At 48.2% G+C, this 26,531-nt stretch overlaps 2 protein-coding genes across 2 annotated transcripts; one reads left to right on the plus strand and one right to left on the minus strand.

Annotated features, from left to right (window-relative positions):
- Positions 1-3,123: 3,123 nt before the first annotated feature.
- On the minus strand, positions 3,124-7,927 carry LOC131953196 (uncharacterized). Its single transcript, XM_059316265.1, has 5 exons — positions 7,778-7,927; positions 7,528-7,624; positions 5,543-5,665; positions 3,644-3,769; positions 3,124-3,382 (listed from the first exon to the last, which is right to left on the minus strand). Exons 1-5 carry the CDS (start codon positions 7,778-7,780, stop codon positions 3,252-3,254), a joined length of 480 nt encoding a protein of 159 aa, XP_059172248.1. The 5' UTR covers positions 7,781-7,927; the 3' UTR covers positions 3,124-3,251.
- A 5,086-nt stretch (positions 7,928-13,013) lies between these two features.
- LOC131953174 (craniofacial development protein 2-like) lies at positions 13,014-14,240 on the plus strand. Its single transcript, XM_059316229.1, has 2 exons — positions 13,014-13,413; positions 13,927-14,240. The coding sequence occupies exons 1-2, from the start codon at positions 13,014-13,016 to the stop codon at positions 14,238-14,240; spliced, it is 714 nt and encodes a 237-aa protein (XP_059172212.1).
- The last annotated feature ends 12,291 nt before the right edge of the window (positions 14,241-26,531 follow it).

The raw sequence follows: 26,531 nt of genomic DNA on the forward strand, positions 1-26,531 counted from the left end.
CGATTGGCTAACAGCTGTTTCCTGTTTTCCTGCTGAACCGTTTGACATTCACGTTAATTGGATAAATGGAATTACATTAGTTTACATTACAACAGCTATAGCTAAAACACAAAGTAAGAAGAATTAACTCTAGCTGTTGGAAGTCCGACAGAATACACTGCTAGGATAAATCTTATGACGTCACACTAACACAAACTTAATGAGACGACGTCATTCTCACAAAACTAAACCACACCTCAATAAAACTAAACCACACCTCAATAAAACTAAACCACACCTCAACAAAACTAAACCACACCTCAACAAAACTAAACCACACCTTAACAAAACTAAACCACACCTCAATAAAACTAAACCACACCTCAATAAAACTAAACCACACCTCAACAAAACTAAACCACACCTCAACAAAACTAAACCACACCTCAACAAAACTAAACCACACCTCAATAAAACTAAACCACACCTCAACAAAACTAAACCACACCTCAATAAAACTAAACCACACCTCAATAAAACTAAACCACACCTCAATAAAACTAAACCACACCTCAATAAAACTAAACCACACCACAATAAAACGAAACCACACCTCAATAAAACTAAACCACACCTCAATAAAACTAAACCACACCACAATAAAACTAAACCACACCTCAATAAAACTAAACAAAACCTCAATAAAACTAAACCACACCTCAATAAAACTAAACCACACCACAATAAAACTAAACCACACCACAATAAAACTAAACCACACCACAATAAAACTAAACTACACCACACTGCTTCACACAGACCTAGACCTAGACCTAGACTTAGACCTAGACCTAGACCTAGACCTAGACCTAGACCTAGACCTAGACCTAGACCTAGACCTAGACCTAGACCGAGACCTAGACCTAGACCTAGACCTAGACCTAGACCTAGACCTAGACCTAGACCTAGACCTAGACCTAGACCTAGACCTAGACCTAGACCTAGACCTAGACCTAGACCTAGACCTAGACCTAGACCTAGACCTAGACCTAGACCTAGACCTAGACCTAGACCTAGACCTAGACCTAGACCTAGACCTAGACCTAGACCTAGACCTAGACCTAGACCTAGACCTAGACCTAGACCTAGACCTAGACCTAGACCTAGACCTAGACCTAGACCTAGACCTAGACCTAGACCTAGACCTAGACCTAGACCTAGACCTAGACCTAGACCTAGACCTAGACCTAGACCTAGACCTAGACTTAGACCTAGACTAAAACCATAAAATACAGATAAATTGGTTTTTAATGTGTATTTACAGTGAAAATCAGCCGACTTCACTTACTGAGTGTAAACGCTAAACTTTTTGGTCACTTTAATTTTCTTACTCGTTACACGCTTGAAGCTTATCCCTAAACTTAACTTAACTGACCATAATCGACCTTAAATGCTACTAAAAAATTTCGTTACTCTCTTCATTTTTTTTGGTTTCCTTTCTCTTCACTTGTCTTTCCTCCCCCAGACACAGGACCTTTCTAAAATAATTATAAAAAAATGGTTTTCTCCCTCCATCCCGCCGTCCCTCCCTCCATCCCTCCCGCCGTCCCTCCCGCCGTTCACTCCCTCCCCCTCCCTCACGCCCAGCATGCTGCGGAGTTAAGCAATGTCATTAATTTGCTGTCAATTTGCTGTTAATTTTTTCGTAGTGTTTCTTTTCTACGAACTGTCCATCCCGCTAATCCCGCTAATCTCTCGAATCCGTTTCAAATTATTCTCCTATTTCAAAGCAGACCAATCCTCGTTTGACGGCTCGAAACTTATACAATCTCGTATGTTATAGCACTCGATGTTGCACTCTCGTATGTTAAGGCACTCGATGTTGCACTGTACACTTTTCTAGAAACCTTGTACTACTGAATCAGCAACCACTTCTCATATGTAGAAGTTAGCCATACTTTACTAGCCTATACCACAGTAAACTATTTCAACCATTTCTCATCTGTAGAAGGTAGCCATACTTTACTAGCCTATACTACAGTAAACTATTTCAACCACTTCTCATCTGTAGAAGGTAGCCATACTATACTAGCCTATACCACAGTAAACTATTTCAACCACTTCTCATCTGTAGAAGGTAGCCATACTTTACTAGCCTATACCACAGTAAACTATTTCAACCACTTCTCATCTGTAGAAGGTAGCCATACTTTACTAGCCTATACCACAGTAAACTATTTCAACCACTTCTCATCTGTAGAAGGTAGCCATACTTTACTAGCCTATACCACAGTAAACTATTTCAACCACTTCTCATCTGTAGAAGATAGCCATACTTTACTAGCCTATACCACAGTAAACTATTTCAACCACTTCTCATCTGTAGAAGGTAGCCATACTTTACTAGCCTATACTACAGTAAACTATTTCAACCACTTCTCATCTGTAGAAGGTAGCCATACTTTACTAGCCTATACCACAGTAAACTATTTCAACCACTTCTCATCTGTAGAAGGTAGCCATACTTTACTAGCCTATACCACAGTAAACTATTTCAACCACTTCTCATCTGTAGAAGGTAGCCATACTTTACTAGCCTATACCACAGTAAACTATTTCAACCACTTCTCATCTGTAGAAGGTAGCCATACTTTACTAGCCTATACCACAGTAAACTATTTCAACCACTTCTCATCTGTAGAAGGTAGCCATACTTTACTAGCCTATACCACAGTAAACTATTTCAACCACTTCTCATCTGTAGAAGATAGCCATACTTTACTAGCCTATACCACAGTAAACTATTTCAACCAGTTCTCATCTGTAGAAGGTAGCCATACTTTACTAGCCTATACCACAGTAAACTATTTCAACCACTTCTCATCTGTAGAAGGTAGCCATACTTTACTAGCCTATACCACAGTAAACTATTTCAACCACTTCTCATCTGTAGAAGATAGCCATACTTTACTAGCCTATACCACAGTAAACTATTTCAACCAGTTCTCATCTGTAGAAGATAGCCATACTTTACTAGCACATACCACATTTAGCAACACACACATCAAACTACATGACATAAGTCAGTGTAGGACGACCATACATAAAGTTATATAGATTTTCAAACTAAAGGACTAAACTATGAATGATTGAAACATTGTTTATTTGAACTGAGAAACCATGGCCAGTCAATGATGCACGTCGCCCGTCGGATGGGTCCCACGATGGGGTGCCGGGGTCCCAAGATGGGGTGCTGGGGTGCCGGGGCGTCATCAGGCCTTGCAGGAGATGCTGGCCATATAGCCCATGATGTTACAGTTGCAGTTGTTGTACTGGCGCCCGTTGATAAAGGAGGAAAATTTATCCCCGTGTTCACGGCATCGTCCTTTGCTATCCTTACACCCTGGGGATATAATGGACAGGACCTTTTAGACACACACGGGCAGGACATTTTTTATACTAACACGGGCAGGACATTTTTTATACAAACAAAAACAGGACATTTTTATACAAACAAAAACAGGACATTTTTAATACAAACACGGGCAGGACATTTTGTTTACACTAACATGGACAGGACGTTCTTATACAAGCACTGGCTCGACACTGGCAGGACATTCTATAGGACATAACCTGGACACCAGACTGCCAAATAAAAGCTTACGGATTTTCTGCGGCTTGATGGAGTAGAGTGTTGTATCTTCCTTCCTGGTCTTGATGCAGGTGTATGTGGCACAGTCGATGTCGAACACCGAATTCACTGGGAAGCATTCGTTTTTAAAATCACAAGCTGCAAACATAGGAAGAAATTGTCGTTTTTAAAATCACAAGCTGCAAACATAGGAAGAATAAATGGTCGTTTTTAAAATCACAAGCTGCAAACATAGAAAGAAATGGTCGTTTTTAAAATCATAAGCTTCAAACATAGGAAAAAAGTTCGTTTTCACAAGCTTTTATTTATCATGTTTATTTGTTGCGCAATTACTATTAGTCGTGCAGCTCTATTGTAAATAAAAAATGTTAAGTACTGACACAATTGCATTAAAAACATTTAAATGGTACACTATTATTAAAATAACTTTTTAAAAAAAGGGTCTGTTCCTATATATTAGTAAAGGTATCGAATAGATATATATATATATATATATATATATATATATATATATATATATATATATATATATATATATATATATATATATATATATATATATAAATATATTGACCCACGCTGGAAACGCTGACCACCCCAACACTGACCACCCCTACACTGACCACCCCTACACTGACCACCCCCTACACTGACCACCCCCTACACTGGGCACCCCTACACTGACCACCCCTACACTGACCACCCCATCACTGACCACCCCTACACTGACCACCCCCTACACTGACCACCCCTACACTGACCACCCCCTACACTGACCACCCCCTACACTGGCCACCCCTACACTGACCACCCCTACACTGACCACCCCATCACTGACCACCCCTACACTGACCACCCCTACACTGACCACCCCCTACACTGACCACCCCCTACACTGGCCACCCCTACACTGACCACCCCTACACTGACCACCCCATCACTGACCACCCCTACACTGACCACCCCTACACTGACCACCCCATCACTGACCACCCCTACACTGACCACCCCCTACACTGACCACCCCCTACACTGACCACCCCCTACACTGACCAACCCCAGCACCAACCACCCCCTACACTGACCACTCCCTACACTGACCACCCCTACACTGACCACCCCCTACACTGACCACCCCTACACTGACCACCCCCTACACTGACCACCCCCTACACTGACCACCCCCTACACTGACCACCCCTACACTGACCACCCCCTACACTGACCACCCCCTACACTGACCACCCCCTACACTGACCACCCCTACACTGACCACCCCCTACACTGACCACCCCTACACTGACCACCCCATCACTGACCACCCCTACTCTGACCATCCCCCACCCCCCCACCCCCCACTGACCAACCCTACACTGACCACCTCCTACACTGACCACCCCTACACTGACCACCCCTACACTGACCACCCCTACACTGACCACCCCTACACTGACCACCCCTACACTGACCACCCCAACACTGACCACCCCTACACTGACCACCCCTACACTGACCACCCCTACACTGACCACCCCATCACTGACCACCCCTACACTGACCACCCCATCACTGACCACCCCTACTCTGACCATCCCCCACCCCCCCCCCCCCCACTGACCAACCCTACACTGACCACCTCCTACACTGACCACCCCTACACTGACCACCCCTACACTGACCACCCCCTACACTGACCACCCCTACACTGACCACCCCCTACACTGACCACCCCTACACTGACCACCCCCTACACTGACCACCCCTACACTGACCACCCCTACACTGACCACCCCTACACTGACCACCCCTACACTGACCACCCCCTACACTGACCACCCCCTACACTGACCACCCCTACACTGACCCCCCCCCTACACTGATCACCCCTACACTGGCCACCCCAATACTTACCATCCTTGTAAATGACAACGTTGCCGACACTACACAGGTATTGAATGCACCTAGTGGCACCCTTCAGTCTGAACACGTCGCCATGATCGTAGACCACACCGTCCACCTCACAGGGACTTTCTTCTGGACACACCAACAACAACATTTTGTTAGCTAGTGCTTTTTCTCTTCTAGCTAGTATCATGTTTTACTTGTTCTAGCTAGTTGTATGCTCTCTGTGTTCTAGCTAGTATCATGTACACACCGACAACAACATTCTGTTAGCTAGTGCTTTTCTCTTCTAGCTAGTATCATGTTTTACTTGTTCTAGCTAGTTGTATGTTCTCTGTGTTCTAGCTAGTATCATGTTCTCTGTGTTCTAGCTAGTATCATGTACACACCAACAACAACATTTTGTTAGCTAGTGCTTTTTCTCTTCTAGCTAGTATCATGTTTTACTTGTTCTAGCTAGTTGTATGTTCTCTGTGTTCTAGCTAGTATCATGTTCTCTGTGTTCTAGCTAGTATCATGTTCTGTGTGTTCCGACTAGTTTCATGTTCTACTTGTTCTAGCTAGTATCATGTTCTGTGTGTTCTAGATAGTATCAAATAGGGTGTTCTATATAGAATCATCTTCTGTCTGTATGTTCTAGTTAGTATCATGTTCTGTGTTATCTAGCTAGTATCATGCCCTGTTATTTTTAGTTGTGTTTAGTTAGTATCATTTTCTGTCTGTATGTTCTAGCAATATCGTGTTCTCTGTATTCTAGCTAGTATCAAGAAGTGTGTTCTAGATAGAATCATTTTCTGTGTGTTTTAGAATGTATCGTGTTTTTATGTTCTAGTATCAGTATCATATTCTCTGTGTTTTAGCTAGTACCCAGTTCTCTTTGTTATAGCTAGTATAAGGTTCTGTGTGTATCTTAGTATCATGTGCGGTCTGTTCTGTTTTAGATACAGCTGTATGGGACTGAGATAAAGCTGTACGGGACTGAGATAAAGCTGTACGGGACTGAGATAAAGCTGTATGGGACTGAGATAAAGCTGTATGGGACTGAGATACAGGCTGTACGGGACTGAGATAAAGCTGTATGGGACTGAGATAAAGCTGTATGGGACTGAGATAAAGCTGTATGGGACTGAGATAAAGCTGTATGGGACTGAGATAAAGCTGTATGGGACTGAGATAAAGCTGTATGGGACTGAGATAAAGCTGTATGGGACTGAGATAAAGCTGTATGGGACTGAGATAAAGCTGTATGGGACTGAGATACAGCTGTATGGGACTGAGATAAAGCTGTATGGAACTGAGATAAAGCTGTATGGGACTGAGATAAAGCTGTATGGAACTGAGATAAAGCTGTATGGGACTGAGATAAAGCTGTATGGGACTGAGATAAAGCTGTATGGGACTGAGATAAAGCTGTATGGGACTGAGATACAGCTGTATGGGACTGGGATAAAGCTGTATGGGACTGAGATAAAGCTGTATGGGACTGGGATAAAGCTGTATGGGACTGAGATAAAGCTGTATGGGACTGAGATAAAGCTGTATGGGACTGAGATAAAGCTGTATGGGACTGAGATAAAGCTGTATGGGACTGAAATAAAGCTGTATGGGACTGAAATAAAGCTGTATATGAATGAAATACAGGCTGGGTACGTGGGCTCTTGTTATTATTACATTATTAGCCTGCATTTTTAAATCTTAGTTTAGTTTGAAGTAGTTTAGTTTCGTTTTTTGTGTGTATTTGGTTTCATATTTGTCCCAAAAAAACATGATTAGATCTTTTAAAATATATACATTTAAAATTAGGAATGATTAACTCTGGATTAGATAGAAATGCAATGGAGGTAGAATAGATTGCCCAGTTCCTCTTTAATTAAATTTGTAGGTTGTGTGTAGCTCAAGTAAGATGATTGCTTTAAGGGCCAATATATTGAACCCAGTGAAGAACGGATGCAACGGTTGCTCACTTGATTACAACAGTAGAAAAGTAAGTTTACCTTGTTCTTCACTGGCAAGTTCGTCTTCGTAATCGTAATCGGCAGCAACTGGAGCCAGCAGACACGCTACTACAACGACCACAAACAACTTTGAGACCTGTAGAGGAAGTAGAGTCGATCTTCTGTTTAAACCAGAACAATATATTTCAAGCCGAGGTTAAAACTACTTTACAAATAAGTTTAAGACAACTTCTTTGACCATTTTACAACATCTTAAATTAAGTTTGATCTTAAGAAATAGATGTCGAACCATTTTGTCTATAGAGTTTCCGCCGCTAAAGAAATGTGTTGACGTTGGCACGTTCAGATACGTGTCATTGATTAATTTGTAAATGGTCAGGTGACACGTTTCATTGGCTGACACTTAACGACAGATCGACACGTGGGGATGTAGCACTGGCCAGCAGATGTCAGAGGTGTAGCAGACGAGAGGTGGTCAGACGAGAGGTGGTCAGACGAGAGGTGTAGCAGACGAGAGGTGGTCAGGCGAGAGGTGTAGCAGACGAGAGGTGTAGCAGACGAGAGGTGTAGCAGACGAGAGGTGGTCAGACGAGAGGTGGTCAGACGAGAGGTGGTCAGAAGAGAGGTGTAGCAGACGAGAGGTGTAGCAGACGAGAGGTGGTCAGACGAGAGGTGTAGCAGACGAGAGGTGGTCAGACGAGAGGTGTAGCAGACGAGAGGTGGTCAGACGAGAGGTGTAGCAGACGAGAGGTGTAGCAGACGAGAGGTGTAGCAGACGAGAGGTGGTCAGACGAGAGGTGTAGCAGACGAGAGGTGGTCAGACGAGAGGTGTAGCAGACGAGAGGTGGTCAGACGAGAGGTGGTCAGACGAGAGGTGGTCAGACGAGAGGTGGTCAGACGAGAGGTGTAGCAGACGAGAGGTGGTCAGACGAGAGGTGGTCAGACGAGAGGTGTAGCAGACGAGAGGTGTAGCAGACGAGAGGTGGTCAGACGAGAGGTGGTCAAACGAGAGGTGTAGCACACGAGAGGTGGTCAGACGAGAGGTGGTCAGACGAGAGGTGGTCAGACGAGAGGTGTAGCAGACGAGAGGTGGTCAGACGAGAGGTGGTCAGACGAGTAGTGGTCAGACGAGAGGAAGTCAGACGAGAGGTGTAGCAGACGAGAGGTGGTCAGACGAGAGGTGGTCAGAAGAGAGGTGTAGCAGACGAGAGGTGGTCAGACGAGAGGTGGTCAAACGAGAGGTGTAGCACACGAGAGGTGGTCAGACGAGAGGTGGTCAGACGAGAGGTGGTCAGACGAGAGGTGTAGCAGACGAGAGGTGGTCAGACGAGAGGTGGTCAGACGAGTAGTGGTCAGACGAGAGGAAGTCAGACGAGAGGTGTAGCAGACGAGAGGAAGTCAGACGAGAGGAAGCCAGACGAGAGGAAGTCAGACGAGGGGTGGTCAGACGAGAGGTGGTCAGACGAGTAGTGGTCAGACGAGTGGTGTAGCAGACGAGAGGTGGTCAGACGAGAGGTGGTCAGACGAGAGGTGGTCAGACGAGAGGTGTAGCAGACGAGAGGTGGTCAGACGAGAGGTGGTCAGACGAGAGGTGTAGCAGACGAGAGGTTGTCAGACGAGAGGTGGTCAGACGAGAGGTGGTCAGACGAGAGGTGGTCAGACGAGAGGTGGTCAGACGAGAGGTGTAGCAGACGAGAGGTGGTCAGACGAGAGGTGGTCAGACGAGAGGTGGTCAGACGAGAGGTGGTCAGACGAGAGGTGTAGCAGACGAGAGGTGGTCAGACGAGAGGTGGTCAGACGAGAGGTGGTCAGAGGAGAGGTGGTCAGACGAGAGGTTTAGCAGACGAGAGGTGTAGCAGACGAGAGGTGTAGCAGACGAGAGGTGGTCAGACGAGAGGTGGTCAGACGAGAGGTGGTCAGACGAGAGGTGGTCAGACGAGAGGTTTAGCAGACGAGAGGTGTAGCAGACGAGAGGTGTAGCAGACGAGAGGTGGTCAGACGAGAGGTGGTCAGACGAGAGGTGTAGCAGACGAGAGGTGTAGCAGACGAGAGGTGGTCAGACGAGAGGTGGTCAGACGAGAGGTGGTCAGATGAGAGGTGTAGCAGACGAGAGGTGGTCAGACGAGAGGTGTAGCAGACGAGAGGTGGTCAGACGAGAGGAGGTCAGACGAGAGGTGGTCAGACGAGAGGTGTAGCAGACGAGAGGTGTAGCAGACGAGAGGTGTAGCAGACGAGAGGTGTAGCAGACGAGAGGTGGTCAGACGAGAGGTGTAGCAGACGAGAGGTGGTCAGACGAGAGGTGGTCAGACGAGAGGTGTAGCAGACGAGAGGTGTAGCAGACGAGAGGTGTAGCAGACGAGAGGTGTAGCAGACGAGAGGTGGTCAGACGAGAGGTGTAGCAGACGAGAGGTGGTCAGACGAGCGGTGGTCAGACGAGAGGTGTAGCAGACGAGAGGTGGTCAGGCGAGAGGTGTAGCAGACGAGAGGTGGTCAGACGAGAGGTGGTCAGACGAGAGGTGTAGCAGACGAGAGGTGGTCAGACGAGCGGTGGTCAGACGAGAGGTGTAGCAGACGAGAGGTGGTCAGACGAGAGGTGGTCAGACGAGAGGTGGTCAGACGAGAGGTGGTCAGACGAGAGGTGGTCAGACGAGAGGTGGTCAGACGAGAGGTGGTCAGACGAGAGGTGGTCAGACGAGAGGTGTAGCAGACGAGAGGTGGTCAGACGAGAGGTGTAGCAGACGAGAGGTGGTCAGACGAGAGGTGTAGCAGACGAGAGGTGGTCAGACGAGAGGTGGTCAGACGAGAGGTGTAGCAGACGAGAGGTGTAGCAGACGAGAGGTGTAGCAGACGAGAGGTGTAGCAGACGAGAGGTGGTCAGACGAGAGGTGGTCAGACGAGAGGTGGTCAGACGAGAGGAAGTCAGACGAGAGGAAGTCAGACGAGAGGTGGTCAGACGAGAGGTGGTCAAACGAGAGGTGTAGCACACGAGAGGTGGTCAGACGAGAGGTGGTCAGACGAGAGGTGGTCAGACGAGAGGTGGTCAGACGAGAGGTGGTCAGACGAGAGGTGGTCAGACGAGAGGTGTAGCAGACGAGAGGTGTAGCAGACGAGAGGTGGTCAGACGAGAGGTGGTCAGACGAGAGGTGGTCAGACGAGAGGTGGTCAGACGAGAGGTTTAGCAGACGAGAGGTGTAGCAGACGAGAGGTGTAGCAGACGAGAGGTGGTCAGACGAGAGGTGGTCAGACGAGAGGTGTAGCAGACGAGAGGTGTAGCAGACGAGAGGTGGTCAGACGAGAGGTGGTCAGACGAGAGGTGGTCAGATGAGAGGTGTAGCAGACGAGAGGTGGTCAGACGAGAGGTGTAGCAGACGAGAGGTGGTCAGACGAGAGGAGGTCAGACGAGAGGTGGTCAGACGAGAGGTGTAGCAGACGAGAGGTGTAGCAGACGAGAGGTGTAGCAGACGAGAGGTGTAGCAGACGAGAGGTGGTCAGACGAGAGGTGTAGCAGACGAGAGGTGGTCAGACGAGAGGTGGTCAGACGAGAGGTGTAGCAGACGAGAGGTGTAGCAGACGAGAGGTGTAGCAGACGAGAGGTGTAGCAGACGAGAGGTGGTCAGACGAGAGGTGTAGCAGACGAGAGGTGGTCAGACGAGCGGTGGTCAGACGAGAGGTGTAGCAGACGAGAGGTGGTCAGGCGAGAGGTGTAGCAGACGAGAGGTGGTCAGACGAGAGGTGGTCAGACGAGAGGTGTAGCAGACGAGAGGTGGTCAGACGAGCGGTGGTCAGACGAGAGGTGTAGCAGACGAGAGGTGGTCAGACGAGAGGTGGTCAGACGAGAGGTGGTCAGACGAGAGGTGGTCAGACGAGAGGTGGTCAGACGAGAGGTGGTCAGACGAGAGGTGGTCAGACGAGAGGTGGTCAGACGAGAGGTGGTCAGACGAGAGGTGGTCAGACGAGAGGTGGTCAGACGAGAGGTGTAGCAGACGAGAGGTGGTCAGACGAGAGGTGTAGCAGACGAGAGGTGGTCAGACGAGAGGTTTAGCAGACGAGAGGTGGTCAGACGAGAGGTGGTCAGACGAGAGGTGTAGCAGACGAGAGGTGTAGCAGACGAGAAGTGTAGCAGACGAGAGGTGTAGCAGACGAGAGGTGGTCAGACGAGAGGTGGTCAGACGAGAGGTGGTCAGACGAGAGGAAGTCAGACGAGAGGAAGTCAGACGAGAGGTGTAGCAGACGAGAGGTGGTCAGACGAGAGGTGGTCAGACGAGAGGTGGTCAGACGAGAGGTGTAGCAGACGAGAGGTGGTCAGACAGCTGTGGCCAGACTCAGCAAGAGGCATTGACCAATCACATCATCGATGGACCAATCACATCATCGATGGACCTATCAAATAATCGATGACTAATTAGATAATAGATTGACTAATTAGATAAGCTATGAACTAATTAGATTATTGATGGACTAATTTAATCATCAGTGGATTCAATAGACAACCAATAGACTATATAGATAAACTATGGACTAATTAGATAATCAATGAACTAATTAGATGATTGATTGACTAATTAGATAATCGATGGACCAATACAATAATGAATGGACTAATAGGATGATCAATGGACCAGTCGGTTACATTCACTAATCTACGGACATTTAAGGTAATCAAAAGATCCAAGGACTAATCAATCAATGAATGGACTAATTAAATAGCCAATGAACAAATCAGATGATCTGTTAAAAACGCATGCTCAAAAACAGATTTCTAGTGTAGTCTAGAATGGCCGAAATACTGCATGACCCGAAGGAGAGGCGTATAAAAAAACTAGCCGTCGGTACCCGTTACACGTGAATTATTGGCTTATATATTTTAAGATTATACTTGTTTGAGAAAAATATGTTATAAAATAGTTATTGCAGTGGCGTAGTCAGGATCTTCTCAAGGTGGGGGGGGGGGGGGGAATTTTTCCATCATATATATATATATATATATATATATATATATATATATATATATATATATATATATATATATATATATATATATATATATATATATATATATATATATATATATATATATATATATATATATATATATATATATATATCTGCCATCCGGTGTTAGAGTCTTGTCGTGGCTTGGCAGCTTGTGTATCCTGACCACCCCCAGAGCTAGACCAGCGGGAGTGTAAACTCCTGGTAGGTTCAACCAAGCTGGGAAGGTCTGCGCGGGTAGGGGTCAGACAAAAGCTAGCACCCCGGTCCTCCAGGTTGGGGGTTGAAACATAAGGCCAGCAACCTTATCTCGTAAAAAAATATACCGCTACAGAAACTGCAAGTACACAAATCCAACACCGACTTGGTCGAGGGGGATCCTCTCTAGAAGAGCCCATGACGCCTACTAGTGAAAGCCTAACGGAAGCTAGTTTGCTGACAAATCTCCTAACGTCAAGACTAAAACCAGATTAGGGACCTGGAACATCAGAACCCTGTATGAAAGCAGCAGATCAGCCCAGGTCGCCAAAGAAATGAGGAGGTATAAATTAAAAGTCCTGGGATTAAGTGAGACACGATGGAATGGCAGTGGTCAAACTAGGTTGGTCTCGGGAGAGACTGTCATCTACTCAGGCCACGAGGACGAAGATCATGAACACACGCAAGGTGTAGCCATAATGATGTCTCCAGAAGCAACAAATGCTTTGATTGCATGGGAACCAGTCTCGCCACAACTCATAGCAGCTCGTTTCAATGCCAAGGGAAGGAAAACAACTTTAATCCAGTGCTATGCACCCACAAACGCTGCAACAGATAAAGAGAAAGAGGACTTCTACAGTGCCCTGCAAGCTCAAATTGACAAATCAACAAAAAGAGATATAAAGATAGTGATGGGAGACATGAATGCCAAAGTTGGAACAGAAAATAAAGATCGTGAGCTCACAATGGGGAAAAATGGAATAGGCACAATAAATGAAAACGGGGAACTCTTTGCTTATTTCTGCGCATTTAATGATCTAATTATAGGGGGGGGGGGGACAATTTTCTCTCATAAAGATATACATAAGACCACCTGGACGTCAGCCCGGTCAACGGAAATTACTCAAAATTAAACAGAAGGTATTGAATTAGATCTTTTACTTACATGGGAAATTTGATTTATCTATCTGAAATAGTACTCAAGTTATAGGCTTTTGAAAAATTCAAAGTAGAAAAAGTACCACTTCCGGTTATCGGAAATCGCTCAAAAGTTGATACGAATCTACGATTTTGATAAAAATATTAATCCCAACAAACCAGTAAAGGATAAAGTAGGAAATATCGTAACAAGTGACACAGAACAGAAAGACAGATGGGTACAGCACTTTGATGAGATTTTAAACCATCCTCTCTCATCAAACATCCCTGATATACCACCTGCAAACCACTTACTAAATGTGTGTACAGATCCACCCACAAAGTTAGAAACAATAAGAGCAATAAAGAACATGAAAAATGGCAAAGCAGCTGGCCCGGACGTCATCACACCAGAGGCAGACCCAGCCATATCAGCAGACATACTACATCCTCTACTTAAGCAGATTTGGGAAGAAGAGATAATCCCATCTGACTGGAAACTGGGGTACCTGATAAAACTGCCAAAGAAGGGAGACCTGACACAATGCAACAACTGGAGAGGGATAATGCTTCTTTTAGTCCCAAGTAAGGTGCTGACAAGAATCATCCTAGAGAGACTTAGAGATGCCTTGGAAAAAAGCTGAGACAAGAACAAGCTGGTTTTCGTCAAGACAGGTCATATACTGACCACATTGCCACGCTGCGCATCATTATCGAACAGTCCCTTGAGTGGCAATCCCCCTTATACATGACTTTTGTCGACTTTGAAAAGGCGTTTGATAGTGTGAATAGAAATGCTATCTGGAAGTTAATGAGCCACTATGGAATACCCAAAAAATGTATATCTATCGCACAGAAATGATATGAAGACTCCACCAGTCAGGTAATACACAAGGGAAAACTAACAAAACCATTCACGGTGACGACGGGAGTAAGACAGGGATGTATGCTATCGCCAATGATATTCTTGATAGTACTCGGCTGGATCGTGCTGAAAACCACAAAAAACGACACAGGAATCCAGTGGAGTTTCACCAAAGCTGGACTAAAAATCAATAAAAATAAAACAGAGGTCATCAGAATCAATAACAGCTAAATGGAGAAGATTTACGTGAAACAAACACATTCACATATCTGGGAAGCGTGATCAATAAGGACGGGGGAGCAGACGAGGACATACAATGCCGTATCAACAAGGCGAGATGTGCCTTTAACTCACTGCGCCCGATGTGGAGGTCCACGGCCCTGTCACTCCAGAGCAAAATTGGGATCAAAATTGGGATTTTCAACTCAAATGTCAAAGCAGTGCTGCTCCATAGCTCGGAGACTTGGAGGGTCACGAAGACAAATACTGATAAGCTACAGGCATTCGTAAACAAATGCTTACGACATCTACTTAAAATAAGATGGCCAGAAAAAATATCAAACAAAGACCTGTGGCGAACTTTAAAGCAACAGCCAATAGAGACAGATGTCAAGGCCCGAAAATGGGGATGGATCGGACACACATTAAGAAAGGAAAAAGAAAACATCGCAAGGCATGCTTTAGAATGGAATCCCCAGGGAAAAAGGAGGATGGGCCGGCCAAGGAAGAAGGGGCAACTAAACTATGGGAGGTGGCGTTATAATAAATGTCAGAGGGGTGACAACTAAACTATGGGAGGTGGCGTTATAATAAATGTCAGAGGGGGCAACTAAACTATGTGAGGTGGCGTTATAATAAATGTCACAGGGGGCAACTAAATTATGGGAGGTGGTGTTATAATAAATGTCAGAGTGGTGACCAACTAAACTATAGGAGGGGGCGTTATAATAAATGTCAGAGGGGGCAACTAAACTATGGGAGGTGGTGTTATAATAAATGTCAGAAGGGGCAACTAAACTATGGGAGGTGGCGTTATAATAAATGTCAGAGTTTTCAACTAAACTATGGGAGGTGGCGTTATAATAAATGTCAGAGGGGGCAACTAAACTGTAGGAGGTGGTGTTATAATAAATGTCAGAGGGGTGACAACTAAACTATGTGAGGTGGCGTTATAATAAATGTCACAGGGGGCAACTAAATTATGGGAGGTGGTGTTATAATAAATGTCAGAGGGGTGACAACTAAACTATAGGAGGTGGCGTTATAATAAATGTCAGAGGGGTGACAACTAAACTATGGGAGGTGGCGTTATAATAAATGTCAGAGGGGGCAACTAAACTATAGGAGGTGGCGTTATAATAAATGTCAGAGGGGTGACAACTAAACTATGTGAGGTGGCGTTATAATAAATGTCACAGGGGGCAACTAAATTATGGGAGGTGCTGTTATAATAAATGTCAGAGGGGGCAACTAAACTATGGGAGGTGGTGTTATAATAAATGTCAGAGGTTGCATCTAAACTATGGGAGGTGGTGTTATAATAAATGTCAGAGTGGTGACAACTAAACTATGTGAGGTGGCGTTATAATAAATGTCAGAGGGGGCAACTAAACTATGGGAGGTGGTGTTATAATAAATGTCAGAGGTTGCAACTAAACTATGAGAGGTGGCGTTATAATAAATGTCACAGGGGGGAACTAAATTATGGGAGGTGGTGTTATAATAAATGTCAGAGGGGGCAACTAATCTATGTGAGGTGGTGTTATAATAAATGTCAGAGGGGTGACAACTAAACTATGGGAGGTGGTGTTATAATAAATGTCAGAGGGGTGACAACTAAACTATGGGAGGTGGCGTTATAATAAATGTCAGAGGGGTGACAACTAAACTATGTGAGGTGGTGTTATAATAAATGTCAGAGGGGGCAACTAAACTATGAAAGTGGCATTATAATAAATGTCAGAGGTTGCAACTAAACTATGGGAGGTGGTGTTATAATAAATGTCAGAGGGGTGACAACTAAACTATGGGAGGTGGCGTTATAATAAATGTCACAGGGGGCAACTAAATTATGGGAGGTGGTGTTATAATAAATGTCAGAGGGGGCAACTAAACTATGGGAGGTGGTGTTATAATAAATGTCAGAGGGGTGACAACTAAACTATGGGAGGTGGCGTTATAATAAATGTCACAGGGGGCAACTAAATTATGGGAGGTGGTGTTATAATAAATGTCAGAGGGGCAACTAAACTATGGGAGGTAGTGTTATAATAAATGTCAGAGGGGGCAACTAAACTATGGGAGGTGGTGTTATAATAAATGTCAGAGGGGGCAACTAAACTATAGGAGGTGGTGTTATAATAAATGTCAGAGGGGGTGACAACTAAACTATGGGAGGTGGCGTTATAATAAATGTCACAGGGGGCAACTAAATTATGGGAGGTGGTGTTATAATAAATGTCAGAGGGGGCAACTAAACTATGGGAGGTGGTGTTATAATAAATGTCAGAGGGGGCAACTAAACTATAGGAGGTGGTGTTATAATAAATGTCAGAGGGGCAACTAAACTATGGGAGGTGGCGTTATAAAGGTTGTGTTATAGTAAATGTCAGAGGTTTCAACTAAAGTATGGGAGGTGGTGTTATATTAAATATAAGAAAGAGGGCAACTAAACTAAGTGGTAGGGGTGGCGTTATAATACATAGATATTTATCATGATTTGTGCCTTGGGAGCCAGAATGTTGACAACGCACTTTTGTATTTTAAAAGACAGAACTGAAATTAGGCCTTCTCGGGTTTGAAAAGCTTTAACTGTAAATTGTAATAGAAATCGATAGAAATAATCAATGCCGAGCGAGCTCAGTAAATAGTTTAGACAGAAAAACAAAATCAACGGCTTTGAAGAGATAAGGGTGGCTGGTAGGCTGAGGTATGAGTTTTTGTGACGATGTGTGACGGATGGGGGGGGGGGGGGGTCTGACTGACGATGTGTGATGGAGGGGGGGGGGGCCTCAGACTTTTTGTGACGATACGGAGAGTAGCGATGACCAAAACGTCATAAGAGGCGTGACGTCATGTATGACTTAGCCCTGCCATGCGCCCGAGGGTCAGTCATGTCCTCGCCCTACATAGCTATCGGTAACCAATTGTTTCCTGTGAAGCAAAAGGGAGGGAAAAATGTGTTTACCACTTGGCCTAAAATAAACTTTAAAATTATTAATTTTAATTATCCTGAGCTGCCGAACACAGTTCTCTAACTAGATAAAGCGATATTCAATAATCCAATTTACCTTTTCTACTTATCGTTCAGACACTCACTCCCCCCCCCCCCACCCCCACTCTCCTATAAAACATATTCTACCAACTCTTACAATCACACAGTATGCCACTAACACTTACAATCACACAGTATGACACTAACACTTACAATCACACAGTATGCCACTAACACTTACAATCACACAGTATGACACTAACACTTACAATCACACAGTATGACACTAACACTTACAATCACACAGTATGCCACTAACACTTACAATCACACAGTATGCCACTAACTCTTACAATCACACAGTATGCCACTAACACAATCACACAGTATGCCACTAACTCTTACAATCACACAGTATGCCACTAACACTTACAATCACACAGTATGCCACTAACTCTTACAATCATACAATATGCCACTAACACAATCACACAGTATGCCACTAACTCTTACAATCATACAGTATGCCACTAACACAATCACACAGTATGACACTAACACTTACAATCACACAGTATGCCACTAACACTTACAATCACACAGTATGCCACTAACTCTTACAATCATACAGTATGCCACTAACACAATCACACAGTATGCCACTAACACTTACAATCACACAGTATGCCACTAACACTTACAATCACACAGTATGCCACTAACACTTACAATCACACAGTATGCCACTAACTCTTACAATCATACAGTATGCCACTAACACAATCACACAGTATGCCACTAACACTTACAATCACACAGTATGACACTAACACTTACAATCACACAGTATGACACTAACACTTACAATCACACAGTATGACACTAACACAATCACACAGTATGCCACTAACACTGACAATCACACAGTATGTCACTAACAATTAAAATGACACAAATTGCCTCTTACACTTACAATCATATAGATTAGAAAAAGTTGATTCGAATATAGATTCAATCATTTTCTTTAGAAAACGTTGATTCGAATATAGATTTAACCATTTCCTTTAACAAACGTTGATTCAAGTATACCTTGAACAATTTCCTTTACAAAACGTTGATTCGAGTATAGATTCAACCATTTCCTTTACAAAATGTTGATTCAAATCTATATTCAATCTTTATTTTTAGAAACCGTAGATGCAATGCTAGATTTAGCAGATTTTGCGTGAATTTGAAATGATTGTTAATAGATTTTCTGTCTAGAACATACATACGTCTTTTCGTGTTTATTGGAGAAGTTAATGAACCTATCTTGGTTTGTTGAAAAAATCAATGAGGTTTTAGCATTAAGCTTACATTTAAATGTGGGATTAAACAGTGACCCCATCGAATCCCAGACTGACCCCTATACCCCAGACCCCTCTCACCCAGATGTACGATAACACCACGTGTAGGCCTACAAGTTTAAAATGTCATTTTGTATATTACAAGTCACGTGATGTATTCGATCATGACAGGTCACGTGATGTATTCGATCATGACAAGTTACTCCATATTTTGTAATGACGTGTCCTTCGTAATTTTAAACACAGTCTGCTCAGACACCATCTTAATGACACCATCTTAATGACACCATCTTAATGCCACCATCTTAATGACACCATCTTAATGACACAATCTTAATGACACCATCTTAATGACACCAGTTTATGTATATATCTCTATGACACCATCTTAATGACACCATCTTAATGACACCATCTTGATGACACCATCTTGATGACACCATCTTAATGACACCATCTTGATGACACCAGTTTATGTATATAGCTCTATGACACCATCTTAATGACACCATCTTGATGACACCAGTTTATGTATATAGCTCTATGACACCATCTGAAGGACAGGTACAAGCAATCACTGGGATATAACATATCTATTTCCTTCCCTTGGCATGTCCTCACCAGTTTAACATCGCCTGTCCAGTAAGTTGGACCAGTTTAACATCGCCTGTCCAGAAATTTGGACCAGTTTAACATCGCCTGTCCAGAAATTTGGACCAGTTTAACATCGCCTGTCCAGTAAGTTGGACCAGTTTAACATCGCCTGTCTAGTAAGTTGGACCAATTTAACATCGCCTGTCCAGTAAGTTGGACCAGTTTAACATCGCCTGTCGAGCCAAATGAACTAAATCCATAGCCTGAGTTATGGTCATCTAATTCAGAGTTAACTCGCCATTAGCTGACATGTTATTTGGGATTAGCTGACCGCTTAATTGGATTTAAAATAATTCCCGGATTAGGTCTAGGTTTCTTCGATCTAAAACTCCAACCTCCTTTCATCCTCTCTGTACTCTTTCAAGGTCCTCCCCCATCCTCTCTGTCCTCCATGTCCTCTCCCCATCCTCTCTGTCCTCCATGTCCTCTCCCCATCCTCTCTGTCCTCCATGTCCTCTCCCCATCCTCTCTGTCCTCCTTGTCCTCTCCCCATCCTCTCTGTCCTCTCCCCATCCTCTCTGTCCTCCATGTCCTCTCCCCATCCTCTCTGTCCTCTCCCCATCCTCTCTGTCCTCCTTGTCCTCTCCCCATCCTCTCTGTCCTCTCTGTCCTCCTTGTCCTCTCCCCATCCTCTCTGTCCTCCTTGTCCTCTCCCCATCCTCTCTGTCCTCTCCCCATCCTCTCTGTCCTCCATGTCCTCTCCCCATCCTCTCTGTCCTCTCCCCATCCTCTCTGTCCTCCTTGTCCTCTCCCCATCCTCTCTGTCCTCTCTGTCCTCTACCCATCCTCTCTGTCCTCTCCCCATCCTCTCTGTCCTCCTTGTCCTCTCCCCATCCTCTCTGTCCTCTACCCATCCTCTCTGTCCTCTCCCCATCCTCTCTGTCCTCCATGTCCTCTCCCATCCTCTCTGTCCTCTCCCCATCCTCTCTGTCCTCCATGTCCTCCCCCATCCTCTCTGTCCTCTCCCCATCCTCTCTGTCCTCCATGTCCTCTCCCCATCCTCTCTGTCCTCTCCCCATCCTCTCTGTCCTCCATGTCCTCTCCCCATCCTCTCTGTCCTCTCCCCATCCTCTCTGTCCTCCTTGTCCTCTCCCCATCCTCTCTGTCCTCTCTGTCCTCTACCCATCCTCTCTGTCCTCTCCCCATCCTCTCTGTCCTCCTTGTCCTCTCCCCATCCTCTCTGTCCTCTCCCCATCCTCTCTGTCCTCCTTGTCCTCTCCCCATCCTCTCTGTCCTCCTTGTTCTCTCCCCATCCTCTCTGTCCTCCTTGCCCTCTCCCCATCCTCTCTGTCCTCCTTGTCCTCTCCCCATCCTCTCTGTCCTCCTTGTCCTCTCCCCATCCTCTCTGTCCTCTCCCCATCCTCTCTGTCCTCCTTGTCCTCTCCCCATCCTCTCTGTCCTCTCCCCATCCTCTCTGTCCTCCTTGTCCTCTCCCCATCCTCTCTGTCCTCCTTGTCCTCTCCCCATCCTCTCTGTCCTCCTTGTCCTCTCCCCATCCTCTCTGTCCTCTCCCCATCCTCTCTGTCCTCCTTGTCCTCTCCCCATCCTCTCTGTCCTCCTTGTCCTCTCCCCATCCTCTCTGTCCTCCTTGTCCTCTCCCCATCCTCTCTGTCCTCCTTGTCCTCTCCCCATCCTCCTTGTCCTCTCCCCATCCTCTCTGTCCTCTCCCCATCCTCTCTGTCCTCCTTGTCCTCTCCCCATCCTCTCTGTCCTCCTTGTCCTCTCCCCATCCTCTCTGTCCTCCTTGTCCTCTCCCCATCCTCTCTGTCCTCCTTGTCCTCTCCCCATCCTCTCTGTCCTCCTTGTCCTCTCCCCATCCTCTCTGTCCTCCTTGTCCTCTCCCCATCCTCTCTGTCCTCTCCCCATCCTCTCTGTCCTCCTTGTCCTCTCCCCATCCTCTCTGTCCTCTCCCCATCCTCTCTGTCCCTCCTTGTCCTCTCCCCATCCTCTCTGTCCTCCTTGTCCTCTCCCCATCCTCTCTGTCCTCCTTGTCCTCTCCCCATCCTCTCTGTCCTCCTTGTCCTCTCCCCATCCTCTCTGTCCTCCTTGTCCTCTCCCCATCCTCTCTGTCCTCCTTGTCCTCTCCCCAACCTCTCTGTCCTCTCCCCATCCTCTCTGTCCTCCTTGTCCTCTCCCCATCCTCTCTGTCCTCCTTGTTCTCTCCCCATCCTCTCTGTCCTCCTTGTCCTCTCCCCATCCTCTCTGTCCTCCTTGTCCTCTTCCCATCCTCTCTGTCCTCCATGTCCTCTCCCCATCCTCTCTGTCCTCCTTGTCCTCTCCCCATCCTCTCTGTCCTCCTTGTCCTCTCCCCATCCTCTCTGTCCTCCTTGTCCTCTTCCCATCCTCTCTGTCCTCCATGTCCTCTCCCCATCCTCTCTGTCCTCCTTGTCCTCTCCCCATCCTCTCTGTCCTCCTTGTCCTCTCCCCATCCTCTCTGTCCTCCTTGTCCTCTCCCCATCCTCTCTGTCCTCCTTGTCCTCTTCCCATCCTCTCTGTTCTCCATGTCCTCTCCCCATCCTCTCTGTCCTCCTTGTCCTCTCCCCATCCTCTCTGTCCTCCTTGTCCTCTCCCCATCCTCTCTGTCCTCCATGTCCTCTCCCCATCCTCTCTGTCCTCCATGTCCTCTCCCCATCCTCTCTGTCCTCCATGTTCTCTCCCCATCCTCTCTGTCCTCCTTGCCCTCTCCCCATCCTCTCTGTCCTCCTTGTCCTCTCCCCATCCTCTCTGTCCTCCTTGTCCTCTCCCCATCCTCTCTGTCCTCTCCCCATCCTCTCTGTCCTCCTTGCCCTGTCCCCCATCCTCTCTGTCCTCTCCCCATCCTCTCTGTCCTCCTTGCCCTCTCCCCATCCTCTCTGTCCTCCTTGTTCTCTCCCCATCCTCTCTGTCCTCCTTGTCCTCTCCCCATCCTCTCTGTCCTCCTTGTTCTCTCCCCATCCTCTCTGTCCTCCTTGTCCTCTCCCCATCCTCTCTGTCCTCCTTGTTCTCTCCCCATCCTCTCTGTCCTCCTTGCCCTCTCCCCATCCTCTCTGTCCTCCTTGTCCTCTCCCCATCCTCTCTGTCCTCTCCCCATCCTCTCTGTCCTCCTTGCCCTCTCCCCATCCTCGCTGTCCTCTCCCCATCCTCTCTGTCCTCCTTGCCCTGTCCCCATCCTCTCTGTCCTCTCCCCATCCTCTCTGTCCTCCTTGCCCTCTCCCCATCCTCTCTGTCCTCCTTGTTCTCTCCCCATCCTCTCTGTCCTCCTTGTTCTCTCCCCATCCTCTCTGTCCTCCTTGCCCTCTCCCCATCCTCTCTGTCCTCTCCCCATCCTCTCTGTCCTCCTTGCCCTGTCCCCATCCTCTCTGTCCTCTCCCCATCCTCTCTGTCCTCCTTGCCCTCTCCCCATCCTCTCTGTCCTCCTTGTTCTCTCCCCATCCTCTCTGTCCTCCTTGTCCTCTCCCCATCCTCTCTGTCCTCCTTGTTCTCTCCCCATCCTCTCTGTCCTCCTTGTCCTCTCCCCATCCTCTCTGTCCTCCTTGTTCTCTCCCCATCCTCTCTGTCCTCCTTGCCCTCCTCCCCATCCTCTCTGTCCTCTCCCCATCCTCTCTGTCCTCCTTGTCCTCTCCCCATCCTCTCTGTCCTCTCCCCATCCTCTCTGTCCTCCTTGTCCTCTCCCCATCCTCTCTGTCCTCTCCCCATCCTCTCTGTCCTCCATGTCCTCTCCCCATCCTCTCTGTCCTCCTTGTCCTCTCCCCATCCTCTCTGTCCTCTTTGTCCTCTCCCCATCCTCTCTGTCCTCTCCCCATCCTCTCTGTCCTCCTTGTCCTCTCCCCATCCTCTCTGTCCTCTCCCCATCCTCTCTGTCCTCCTTGCCCTCTCCCCATCCTCTCTGTCCTCCTTGCCCTCTCCCCATCCTCTCTGTCCTCCTTGCCCTCTCCCCATCCTCTCTGTCCTCCTTGTCCTCTCCCCATCCTCTCTGTCCTCCTTGTCCTCTCCCCATCCTCTCTGTCCTCCTTGTTCTCTCCCCATCCTCTCTGTCCTCCTTGCCCTCTCCCCATCCTCTCTGTCCTCTCCCCATCCTCTCTGTCCTCCTTGTCCTCTCCCCATCCTCTCTGTCCTCTCCCCATCCTCTCTGTCCTCCTTGCCCTCTCCCCATCCTCTCTGTCCTCTCCCCATCCTCTCTGTCCTCCTTGTCCTCTCCCCATCCTCTCTGTCCTCTCCCCATCCTCTCTGTCCTCCATGTCCTCTCCCCATCCTCTCTGTCCTCCTTGTCCTCTCCCCATCCTCTCTGTCCTCCTTGTCCTCTCCCCATCCTCTCTGTCCTCTCCCCATCCTCTCTGTCCTCTCCCCATCCTCTCTGTCCTCTCCCCATCCTCTCTGTCCTCCATGTCCTCTCCCCATCCTCTCTGTCCTCCTTGTCCTCTCCCCATCCTCTCTGTCCTCTCCCCATCCTCTCTGTCCTCCTTGTCCTCTACCCATCCTCTCTGTCCTCTCCCCATCCTCTCTGTCCTCCTTGTCCTCTACCCATCCTCTCTGTCCTCCTTGTCCTCTCCCCATCCTCTCTGTCCTCTCCCCATCTTCTCTGTCCTCCTTGTCCTCTCCCCATCCGCTCTGTCCTCTCCCCATCCTCTCTGTCCTCTCTGTCCTCTCCCCATCCTCTATGTCCTCCTTGTCCTCTCTGTCCTCCTTGTTTCTCTCCACACTTTTTCTTATTGTCCTCGACTCAATTTATTCCCCCACTCTATATTTATCCTCCATACTCCATTCTCCCTCCACTCTATTTTTATCCCCCATACTCCATTCTCCCTCCACTCTATTTTTATCCCCCATACTCCATTCTCCCTCCACTCTATTTTTATCCCCCATACTCCATTCTCCCTCCACTCTATTTTTATCCCCCATACTCCATTCTCCCTCCACTCTATTTTTATCCCCCATACTCCATTCTCCCTCCACTCTGACTCATATCCTTCTCTACCAACCTTCTTTCCATATTATATCTATGGTGTTTGATATATCCCTCCCTCCACCCACCTTCACCTCTCCACTACCCACCTTCACCTCCCCACCACCCCCTTCACCTCCCCTCCCCTCCACCCCCTTCACCTCCCCTCCCCTCCACCCACCTTCACCTCTCCACTACCCACCTTCACCTCCCCACCACCCCCTTCACCTCCCCTCCCCTCCACCCCCTTCACCTCCCCTCCCCTCCACCCACCTTCACCTCCCCTCCCCTCCACCCCCTTCACCTCCCCTCCCCTCCACCCACCTTCACCTCTCCACTACCCACCTTCACCTCCCCACCACCCCCTTCACCTCCCCTCCCCTCCACCCCCTTCACCTCCCCCTCCCCTCCACCCACCTTCACCTCCCCTCCACCACCCCCTTCACCTATCCACCACCCCCTTCACCTCCCGTCCCCTCCACCCACCTTCACCTCCCCTCCACTCCCCTTCACCTCCCCTCCACTCACCTTCACCTCTCCACCACCCACCTTCACCTCTCCACCACCCACCTTCACCTCCCCTCCACTCACCTTCACCTCCCCTCCACTCACCTTCACCTCCCCTCCACTCACCTTCACCTCCCCTCCCCTCACCTTCACCTCCCCTCCACTCACCTTCACCTCCCCTCCCACTCACCTTCACCTCCCCTCCACTCACCTTCACCTCCCCTCCCCTCCACCCACCTTCACCTCCCCTCCCCTCCACCCACCTTCACCTCCCCACCACCCCCTTCACCTCCCCTCCCCTCCACCCACCTTCACCTCCCCTCCCCACCACCCACCTTCACCTCTCCTCCACCCACCTTCACCTCTCCACCACCCACCTTCACCTCCCCTCCCCTCACCTTCACCTCCCCTCCACTCACCTTCACCTCCCCTCCACTCACCTTCACCTCCCCTCCACTCACCCTCACCTCCCCTCCCCTCCACCCACCTTCACCTCCCCTCCCCTCCACCCACCTTCACCTCCCCACCACCCCCTTCACCTCCCCTCCCCTCCACCCACCTTCACCTCCCCTCCCCACCACCCACCTTCACCTCTCCTCCACCCACCTCCCCTCCCCTCCACCCACCTTCACCTCCCCACCACCCCCTTCACCTCCCCTCCCCTCCACCCACCTTCACCTCCCCTCCCCACCACCCACCTTCACCTCCCCTCCACTCACCTTCACCTCTCCACCACCCACCTTCACCTCTCCACCACCCACCTTCACCTCCCCTCCACTCACCTTCACCTCCCCTCCACTCACCTTCACCTCCCCTCCACTCACCTTCACCTCCCCTCCCCTCACCTTCACCTCCCCTCCACTCACCTTCACCTCCCCTCCACTCACCTTCACCTCCCCTCCACTCACCTTCACCTCCCCTCCCCTCCACCCACCTTCACCTCCCCTCCCCCTCCACCCACCTTCACCTCCCCACCACCCCCTTCACCTCCCCTCCCCTCCACCCCACCTTCACCTCCCCTCCCCTCCACCCACCTTCACCTCCCCTCCACCCCCTTCACCTCCCCTCCCCTCCACCCACCTTCACCTCCCCTCCCCTCCACCCACCTTCACCTCCCCTCCCCTCCACCCACCTTCACCTCCCCTCCCCTCCACCCACCTTCACCTCCCCTCCCCTCCACCCACCTTCACCTCCCCTCCACCACCCCCTTCACCTATCCACCACCCCCCTTCACCTCCCGTCCCCTCCACCCACCTTCACCTCCCCTCCACTCCCCTTCACCTCCCCTCCACTCCCCTTCACCTCTCCACCACCCACCTTCACCTCTCCACCACCCACCTTCACCTCCCCTCCACTCACCTTCACCTCCCCTCCACTCACCTTCACCTCCCCTCCACTCACCTTCACCTCCCCTCCCCTCACCTTCAC

This window comes from Physella acuta, unplaced genomic scaffold (assembly GCF_028476545.2).
Source record: "Physella acuta isolate Inbredline_101_S28 unplaced genomic scaffold, ASM2847654v3 ptg000913l, whole genome shotgun sequence".
In the NCBI taxonomy this organism is placed as follows: Eukaryota; Metazoa; Mollusca; class Gastropoda; family Physidae; genus Physella; species Physella acuta.

Bases quoted from the DNA above. Each gene is read 5' to 3' on its own strand.
- LOC131953174 (XM_059316229.1), top strand. From the start codon at position 13,014: ATGAGGAGGTATAAATTAAAAGTCCTGGGATTAAGTGAGACACGATGG. The intron at 13,414-13,926 runs GTGAGCTCACAA...ATGTGTGTACAG, and splicing joins TGGAACAGAAAATAAAGATC to ATCCACCCACAAAGTTAGAA.
- LOC131953196 (XM_059316265.1), bottom strand. The intron at 3,770-5,542 runs GTAAGTATTGGG...CTATGTTTGCAG, and splicing joins CGTTGTCATTTACAAGGATG to CTTGTGATTTTAAAAACGAA. The intron at 3,383-3,643 runs GTAAGCTTTTAT...TTATATCCCCAG, and splicing joins CATCAAGCCGCAGAAAATCC to GGTGTAAGGATAGCAAAGGA.